Raw genomic sequence first — 10,090 nt, forward strand, 5'->3', positions numbered from 1 at the left:
GTAATGAGGCCTTGACCAGTTTTGGCCACTAAAGAGTGTGGTCTGTAAAAAAACAGAAGTCGCATTATCACAACACTTACTGTACTAAACTCTTGCAATGTCAATTCAAAGAACTCAATTATCCACCCGTCATTGTTCCGTTTCTCTCTGCTTCTCTCTCTTAAAGTTCTGTGCTAGATTCTGAGGGACGTACTGCTCATGTGATTTACTGCCCAATTTTCAACCCATCAAAATAACAGACGGCATTAAAATGTTCCCGTCAATGATGGAAAATTGACAGTTCATGTAACCTCTGCAGACAGAAATGTAAATGGTTGTATAGTCTTTTTTAAGTTAGATTTTGCTACAAAAGACGGGCTTTACCTTGTTACCATAAATCACCTCTCCTCCTCCCGAGTCTTCACAATTAAATTGTGTAAATTTCGGGTATGCTTTGAGCTCAGTCATGTAAATCAAGTTACTTGGTAGGGCTTGGCCAGGGTCAGGTCGGGATGGATTTTTTAGCTCTGATATGATGCAGCAAATTTGCACAACATCACCTTTATTTCCATGTCAAGCATTCGCTTGTGCAACAGGAAATTGCACGTAGAGCATAAGCAGGTTCTTTTAACGTGCGATAAAAAAATGGCCATGAATAAATTCCTCTGTTACCGCAAGATTAATGCGTAAATGTGCCGAGGCCTTTAAAAAATTGTATTTTTCTATTACCTCCCATGCCCAACACACTGCCATGCTTGTCCCATCCTTAGTTCCTGGCACAGCTGAAGCTAATGGACTACAGTCTGCTGGTGGGCATCCACGATGTGGAACGAGCAGAGCAAGAAGAGGTGGAGAGCGAGGACAACGATGGTGAGGAGGAGGGCGGGGAGAGCGATGGCGGGGCCATCGGGACCCCGCCCGACAGCCCCAGCAACACCCTTGATAGCAACAAGCCTTTCTGCCCTGGAGAGTTTGACCCTACCATTGATGTCTATGCCATCAAAAGCAATGAAAGTGAGGCCCTGCATGGTTCTCCTTCAACAATGCCCTAACTGGAGCTCCCCCTATCGGACGTTTGTAGATGAGGTCTTTGTTTTATCCTCCAGGTGTTCCTAGGAAAGAAGTTTACTTCATGGCCATTATTGACATCTTGCAACATTATGATGCCAAGAAGAAAGCTGCCCATGCCGCTAAGACGGTCAAACACGGAGTAAGAAACATTTGTTGTTGCTACATACAGTACCTGTCCTCTTAAATCAAGTCAAGTCAAGTCATGTTGATTTGTGATGGCCCTTAATCACAAGGAGTCTCAAAGGGAAGCACAGTCCACATACTATTGCAAACTACAGACTACACATCCCCTGATCTAAAATCTACATGAGAGCAAGGAAAAATTCAAAACCTCAACATGAGGAAAATAAAGAAACCTTGAGAAAGTCGTTAGATGGTATCTATTAGCATGTACTCGTTAGCATCCACCCGTAAAGAAATTGATATTTTTTTAACTTTTTAAAGTCACACCTCTAACGACTGTAAGATCTAAATATTATATAAACTCTTTGTTGGCAGAATTACTCAAGTAAAAGCAGACATTAAGTTAAATAATCTCCCTTGCGGAGGAGAGAGCACTGCCGGGAGGCCATCTCGCCAAAACGTCTCCGACCGAACTGCCTACTTCCGGTCGGGGGTGTGGTTTTATTTCTCGTCAGTAGAAAACAGGAAAGGGAACACACACACGAGCGCGACTTCACAATAAAAGGAAAAACGTATAGACATGAAAAATGAAATTAGACTGATGTTTGAAACGTGAATATATGCGTGTGTGTGAGAGAGATTGTATTTATATTTAGGAATATAAAAACAGGTTCATTGAGTTCTAAGAAAAGCACATATCTCTAAACAGTCAACTTTACACTACCCACTCCACTTTTAATGCATAATTCCTTTTAGCATAAGATTATAGTCAAAGAACACTCTTAATGCACTTGGTTTAGGGTTTTGGATGACATAATCTAAGATTGGTTAATATTGTTTTAATAATTCTCTTTTCTTCTATTTCATTTTCATGACCAGTCCTGTACAAGATTGATAAACCTATTATCAGTCGGAAAAAATGTACTTTTATGCGCACCGATAGGATTTCAGAATCAACCTTAAACTATTTTCATATTAATGATTGCAATGATAATCCTCACAAACAAAACGCGGAACCTATTTACTCACAACAAGACAGACTTTGAAGAATAAAAACAAAGATAATTTTTGTAAGCAAGTTGATATTATTTACCAAACAAACAATACAAACAATTATTTCAGTAGCTTTCCTAGTTTTTACCCCGCAGCAAAATTAGTGTAGCTTATTATACATAGCTGTGCAGGATTTCTCGGACTCCATCTTCATGAGCAATCTTCGACGATTTTGTCTGCTACCAGTGACTGAGATAATCCAAATTAGATTGGAAATGGGCAAGACGAGATCAGGCTTAATTTTTTATCCCATACAAAAATTGTAATACAGTATACACAATTTGAAATAATTAAAAAAAACGTATTAATTGACAGGTATGTGGTTAATCCAAATTAGAGTGAAAGCAGTGTTTATCGACCAGTTTGCCGTGAAACCTTCTTTAGTGTGCCACAAGAAATTGTCCAAAAATAACTGATAATAGTTAAAGGGACATTGTGTATTATTTAGCGCCTCCCGATGGTAAAAAACTTAATTTACAAGATAAAAACGATATTGATTTAAATAAAGTCAATTCATATGAAACTATCATATGATAATGCTTTTTTTAAAGCCCCCATTTGTAATATTTCACCACTAGATGGCACTGTGTTGTCTGCTACAAGCAGTTCGTGTTTTTTTGCCCTGTATTCAAATCAATGTTTTTGTTTTGTTTTTTAATGGATTAACGTTTTCTGTACAGCTAGGATGCACTAAATGTTACACACTGTCCCTTTAAATTATCTGCCATCAGTCATATCAGAGAATTTGTTTTTTTATTTTGTATTGTGTTGCCAAATTATTTGCTCAGCAGCAATGCTGGTAAAACCTTTAGTGACAATTTGTGTTTGAAGGCTGCGTTTGAGATCACTGCAAAAAAATCGTAATTAGAATCTTCTAGAAAAATAATTTTGCTCATTTGAGATTTATTACAGATGAATGATGAAAAATAATAATTTATTCATATTTATTTTATATTTTCAACTTCAAATACATTGCCTGGCTTGATAATCCAAATCTTAAAAGGACACTGCGGAGTATTTCACCACTAGATGTCGCTTTACATTGTGGTGCGACCAAAAACAAGTGCTACCAAGCACAAGAAGGAATGCAAACTACAGGGACTTAGAGTGACCAGACCTCACCATTTTACGTCTTTTTTTTTTTTTGCCCAGCCTTTTTGAGGTTTTTGTGTACCCGCAGCAGCAAGATGGCGGTCAATTGTGTCGAATTAAGTCTAAATGTATTAGTAAAACACTTTTCAGACAATCAATTGACTGTCTGACACGCCACTATTGCGTTTGATAGATGTGTTGTCCGCATTTATTCTAATTTCCTGAATAGATTTGATTTTGATTCACAAGAGTTTAATTTGATCTGACTGGTAATTTTGTTCAGTTTAATTTACTAAAAACTTAATTTAGTTATTAATTAAATACAATAAATGGTCTTAAAATCCATCCTTTATTATCAAGGTCTTGATAAAAACGTATTAAACGCAAATTTGTCAAATCTGTGTAGGGACGGGCAAGGATTTGTTTTCGTTTTTGTATAATATCGTTTTCTATATTACTAAATCTATAGTTGAAATAAATACGAATTTTCCCAAAATTTTAAGGGAGATGTATAAAATTGTCATCAATAAAATTAAACTCATCCATCCATTCATTTTCTGCGCCGCTTATCCTCAGTAAGGTCGTGGGGGAGCTGGAGTCCGTCCCAGCTATCTTCGGGCAGTGGTCAGGGGACACCCTTAACTGGATTCCAGCCGGTCATATTAAACTTTTTTTTATTTTCTATTTTTCAAAAATGATATGATTTCTAATTACTTAAGGTACATTGTGTATTTTTTGACCCCTAGGAATTGCTATTCGGTATAAGATCAGGCGATGGTGTAATTGTAATCCTGTGTACTCCTTTGAGGCATTCTTGTGATTAAGGACTGTACAAATAAATGTGGAAAATGAGGAAATGAAATCTTCAATCCAAAAACAAACCGTTCATAGTTCATAAATTTTTGCCTAGTATTCAAATCAATGTTTATTTAATTAGATGAAAATGTTTGTACCACTAAAAGACAAGAAATATTACACCCTGCCCCCCTGAATGAATTCATTTTTATTTTAACTTTTTCCACGGGCATTGTGACTCGAGGTGTATTCAAGCAAAAAAGGTTGATAAACACTGAGTTAATGGATGTTTCAAACAATGTGCTCTGCAGGCTGGAGCTGAAATCTCAACAGTGAACCCTGAGCAGTACTCCAAGAGGTTTTATGACTTCATCACCACCATTCTGTCATAGCCACCCGCAAGCACCAGGAGGCGCTTAGGTGCAGAAAAATGGGGTAATAGGTTGGAGAAAAACTTACAGGGAATGAAGGTGCTTCGGTGTCTTGTATGACTCTCTTTAACCTGTTTCCTCACCTTTTCTCTCCTTGAGGAGGGGGCAAGCCCCGCAGCAGCTAAAACATCGTTCGTTTACATTCAACCTCTCCTCGAGATATTGGGATGAGGCAGTTGTCAAAGCTTTTTCTCGCAAACGTACACATTAGTCTTCTGTCTTGTCATTGTGGTGGAAATGTGGCTTTGAAATTGCCTGGCATCATTTTGTTGTGCTTGTGTCCATCCCCACAATTGCAGCGGGGGTGAGAGTGTGCCCGTGATCTGCAGAAAACAAAGTCTTCCGTGGATGATAGATTCCCCGCCTCTGTCCCCCACCCAAAAACACCCCAATTCTGCTGGGTTTGTTGTTTTTAGTACCGTATTTTCCGCATTATAAGGCGCCCCCCCCCAAAAAATAGGATTTAGTCTTATACATTTCATACATAAGGCACACCAAACTATAAGGTGCCTGAAATTGACAGTACAATAAGAGCTACCAATATTATAGTGTAATGATTAATTGGTCGTTGACCAAATTTGGATGAGATTGTAAGCGAGGGAAATCAAACCCAGGTCACAGCATTAAGAGGGATGACACTACTAACCACTAGACCAGTGTTTTTCGACCAGAGTTCTGTGAGACCTTGTCTAGTGTGCCGCTAGAATTTGCCCGATTTTATCTTTCCAAAAAATCAGGCCATTATTCAGTATTTTTGCTTTCTTCAGACGAGGAACTGTAATAGTCATCCATATCAGTAGGTGGCAGTAGATTTTTATATACTAATTATCTGCTCATGAGGCAGGACAGTACATTTAATAACTGAATTTAACAAAGCGGTTCAAGATTGCACCGTAAAAGATAAATAAAGCACATCATTCTTTTGTATTTTAAGTATTATACTTTTTAGATACTAATTATCTGCTCATGAGGTAGTACAGTGAAATATTTGACATAACTTCCTTTTCAAACATTTTCGACGGACTGCGTGCCTCGGAACTTTTTTATAAATACAAGTGTACCTTGGTTAAAAAACACTGCACTAGACTACCAGTGATACAGATGACATATGAAAAGGCATCTAATTTTAATTCTCATTTTCACTGTTTTACTCACGGTCCCAGAAACTCTGATTTGCTAGTAGACCTTGTTCTATACTTCACCAATAACGATGCGGTTAGATATGTAAAAAAATCTTGTGTAGTATTTTGTTGAAAGATTTTCATTTTTTTTCCCTGCTCTCTGATTCGCCTCTGGCACCGTGAGTATAAGTGTAAGAATTAGATAAGCCCCAATGCCTTTTCATGTCATCTGAACAAAGGCAGTTCTTGTGGTAAAGTGTCAACGCTGTCACTGCCACGACCCGGGTTTGAATCCCGTTGCATACAAAGTTTTGCGATTTTGGTCAGCGATGTTTATTGATCTGTCAATTATCACAGTAGTTTACTATGAAACCTAGTGTAGTAACACATACCTATGAATTTTGGATCTTATGTACCGTATTCTTACGATTTATAAGGCGCACTTTCGAATATCCGGGCCAATTTTAGGTTTTTTAGGTGAGCCCTATAGTCCGGAGAATACAGTGGTTTAGAGTCTTGTCGTATGTTGATTACGGTGCTTCTCTTCATCCAATACAATTTGTCATATTGTTGCAATGCTGACTGAAAATGAATAGAGGGAAGCACGGTTTTAATACCGCGATCGGAATGATGCCGTGCACATGTCACACCATTTTTCAAATCTTCTTAAAATAAGCAAAAAAAAAAACATCTGCTCCATCGTCAATGGCAGTGGATCGGTTCATATGAATTAAGTTAAAGGGACACTTTGTAGTATTTAAGCACTAGATTTTGCAGTATTGCGCTGCGCAACTGAAAACGAGTGCCAGAGGGAAAAATACAAACCACAGAGGGTCAAAGCGACCCGATTGGACACATTTTTTCTTATTATTTTGCACAGGGGTAGCAAGATGGCAGACAATCATGTCAGTTCCCTCTTGTTGAGCCTCACGTTGTGTAAAATACAAATTTCCCAACCTACGAGTTTTAAAAAAAAAAATGCGCGTTTATATAATAGTTCATATAATTTTGCATATTGAAATCAATACTTTGTTTTGCCACTAGGAGACGCTCACTAATACGCAACGTCCCTTTAAGAATGTTTCATTCTTTTCGGAGACGAGATCAAAAATAAAAACCAGACATCTGCAGAAAAGTTTGCTCATTTTAAGAACTTTTTTTCTTGTTTTAAGATATTTAACCATTTACTTTTATGGGAAGTAGGAAAACCTGTATTTCAAATTGGTAGAATGGTTTTGCTTAGCAGAAGACAATTTGCTCATTTAAGTACAAATTTCTTATTTTGTTAGAAAACAAATTCTTAATGAGCGAAATGTTTCGCTATTTGGCGAAGAATTTCTTGCCACCAGCACATAACGTTCAACTCATTCGCTGCCAAAATACCTAAACGGAAAAAGGTTTGACGTCCAAAGACGTCAATGGCACTGAATGCGTCGGAACGAAAACTGAATTTTTGCACTTTTTGTTATCGTCGTTCCATAACAAGCATCTGACTTTTTAATCACATTTGTTTGAACATTGTGTGTAAAAGCTGCAGGGACAACCAGAAAAGTATTAGATAGGGACAAATTGCTGCAAGATCGGAAAATCCACTCCCTGCACACAATTCTGTAAATCTCCTGTATGGAGTCACAATAAATACCTTGTTTTTTTTCTATCCCCTCCCTTCTCACTGCTGCTTTTCACGAGCTGCACCTTAAGGGAAAATGTTACTGCAATATTTGAGCTTTTTTGTTTACATCTCAAAAAGAGGAACCTTGCCCAGTCAGCAGTCGCGAGATGAACATTCACTTCCTGCGTTTTTGTGCGGCACATGTCGGGCGAGCGCTCGACCTTCCGGGAAAGCGTTCTTGCCAGATGGATGATTTCAAAGGGGGAGGGTTTCCATTTGTGTCGGGAAAGTTTTTGTACATTTTGCACACAAGGAAAGGAACCAAATGTTACGAACAACAACCCCCGTTTATTTGAGGCGGTCTTAAGAGGGAAATGCAATATCCGTGTGTGTGTGTGTGTGTGTTAAAGTGAGATGTGGTTGTGCGCGTGACGTGTAGTACTTGGGTGTAACTAAATAAAGCGAGCGACGTCGTCCTATTTGACCTATTTTAACCGCTTTCCATCACAATACGTGTAGATATCAGATTTTATTCACATTTATATTTTTACATCGGATTCCTGTCATGAATAGTTGTATTTAAAAAGAAAAATCGGACGCGCGAATGAATGACGGTGCTGTGGTTAATGAAGAATAATTATGCTTGAATTTCTGTGCTAAAAAGGAAAATGTATCGTTAAAAAAAAATTGCATGTCACAGGACTAAGTTTCCTTTTTTTTTCTTCCCAGTAGTCAAGTCTTGTTTGTTATTTCTGTGTCCTTAGAGTTTGGATGTGTGAGCCGTTTTGTGTTATGTAACGACCCCTTCCCCGCCATGCTTTAACTCTTTTCATTGTTACACTGTGCAAGATGTGTGCCTTTTATACTCCGGGAAATTATTTAATTTTATACTTTGTAATCTTTTTTTTTTCATTTTTTAATAAATGTTATTTTAAGAATAGGGTGTTTACTTTGCTATGTCCAGAAACTTCCCCTAAGTCGCTGTTTGGTTGGACTTTGTTGAATCGTTTAAAAAGGAGGATGAGATTCAATGGTAATTTTGTCTCCCTCCCTTCCAAATGCCTACCCTGTCTTTCGCCCTGCGCGCATGTGTGTTGACGTGGTTGGTGCATCTTTGTGCGTTGTCTTCCGCTTTTTCTTTTCTTGCTTCCGCGTGTTGTGGGAATGCGCGTTGTCAGATTTGCAAATCGTCCCTGTAGGCTTGTTTTCTATACGATTGTTAAAAGGGTGGAGAAGAAGCATCTCAAATCTGGTCTTGGAGGCTTCCGTTTCGGGGTACCTGGATATGGTGTTGCATGCAAGGTGGTGACTTTTTTCGTGCTTTTAGTCCGTGAAGTCGTTTGAGGGACATGTCAGATGCCAGTCTGCTCCTTCAAATGTCACCTTTGATTTCTTAGGTGGCAGATTTTCTCCGGTGGACTGACTCAACATGTCAAAAAAGCATTTTTCAGTTCACCAGACCATATGAGCCCAGGGGGAATTTGTAATGTTTCAAATGTCCATTTTTGTCTGGTAATGTAAGGAACAGGGATGCTATGTGTTTATGTAAATTGTTAAATGGCACAAATGACTAAGAGTCGGACTGAATTTTCTTCTTTTGGAATCAATATTTCATCATTTCTGAGGACATCAGTGTCCAAACAATTTCAATAACGAAACAAAGAGAGCAGGCCCCAGGCAATACACCTACATTGTTTCATTGTGTATGTATGTATGTGATTTTGTGTCTGTGTGAATGTGAGTGGTGCCTCCTAATGGTTTGTGAAGGTTAAGAGGCATCATACCCACAAGATGAATTGTTCTTAACATGTAATGAGGATGATAATACGCATTCCTTAAAATTTCACTCAACCCAATTAAAACACTTGTTCTGCTTGAAAAAACACATGGCTTGTCCTTTTTTCCCCATTTATTAGATTCTGAACTGAATGGGGAGGAAGGCATTGTGGGAGGTAATTCACTCACTGGCATATAAACATTTTTTTTAAACAAATAGCATTTTATATGACGTCGACCAATGAGCATCTTATGGACTTATAGGCACTTTGTCATATGAAACAATGCGTAACATGATTTTTTTCAACATTTTTGAGTTTGTGAAATAATTGGTTCTTGGTGTAGGGTAGAGAGCAAAATGCTGTTAAAAGGGGTCAAAAAACATTCCACAGTAAAGTGAAAATGTCTAAACAGGGTTGCGTATCCCAGTGGTGTATTGAATTTTCATTGGTGTTTTGGAATTTGCCAACAATAGTTTATTGATCCCCAATATTATGCAGGGGTATTCTAATCAATCAAATGTACCATACATAATTGAGTAAATGCTTTTACATTATTGGGTCATTCTAAATAAGTGAAGTAAGTAATTGAAAGTAATCCAGTTAAAGTAATCCTACCCAACCCTGGGTGTTTAGCACCTTTTTAAGGGGAACATGCTTTTGAGGTGATGCCAGGGGTGCTCCTCTTCCGTGTTATCATAGTCTGTATTGCTAAGCGACATTTTCAATCTGGTAGAGCCTGGCAGAGTTCTGCGATAAAATAAATGCGCCTTAGCGGAGACAGACAGACACCTACTTACGTGGAGGGGATTTATTAAGAAACAAAGTAACAATTTCAATGTTGCCTAATGTAGCGAAGTAAAAGTACAATTTTTTTTCTTTACAAATTTACTTAGATAAAAGTATATGGATTTAAAAATACTAGGAACACAAAATTTCCCAAAACTTACTCAAGTAAATGTATGGAGTAAATGTACAGTGGAACCTCGGTTTTCGAACCCCACTCAGTTCGAACAAATCGGAGTCCGACCAAAAATT

General features: G+C 38.0%; 1 protein-coding gene across 5 annotated transcripts in view; it reads left to right on the forward strand.

The window, feature by feature from the left end:
* Window positions 1-9,162, forward strand: part of pip4k2aa (phosphatidylinositol-5-phosphate 4-kinase, type II, alpha a) — a 31,564-nt gene extending 22,402 nt beyond the window's left edge. For all 5 annotated transcript variants that reach the window (XM_088322024.1, XM_088322023.1, XM_088322025.1 and 2 more), the window contains 3 exons: window positions 750-993; window positions 1,086-1,189; window positions 4,425-9,162. In XM_088322024.1, coding sequence (XP_088178150.1) covers window positions 750-993; window positions 1,086-1,189; window positions 4,425-4,505 — 429 coding nt within the window. In that variant the 3' untranslated portion in view covers window positions 4,506-9,162. The remainder of the gene's footprint in view (window positions 1-749; window positions 994-1,085; window positions 1,190-4,424) is intronic.
* Window positions 9,163-10,090: the final 928 nt, after the last annotated feature.

The sequence above is a fragment of the Urocampus carinirostris genome, chromosome 18 (genome assembly GCF_059441175.1).
Source record: "Urocampus carinirostris isolate Australia breed hairy pipefish chromosome 18, RoL_Ucar_1.0, whole genome shotgun sequence".
NCBI lineage: Eukaryota > Metazoa > Chordata > Actinopteri > Syngnathiformes > Syngnathidae > Urocampus > Urocampus carinirostris.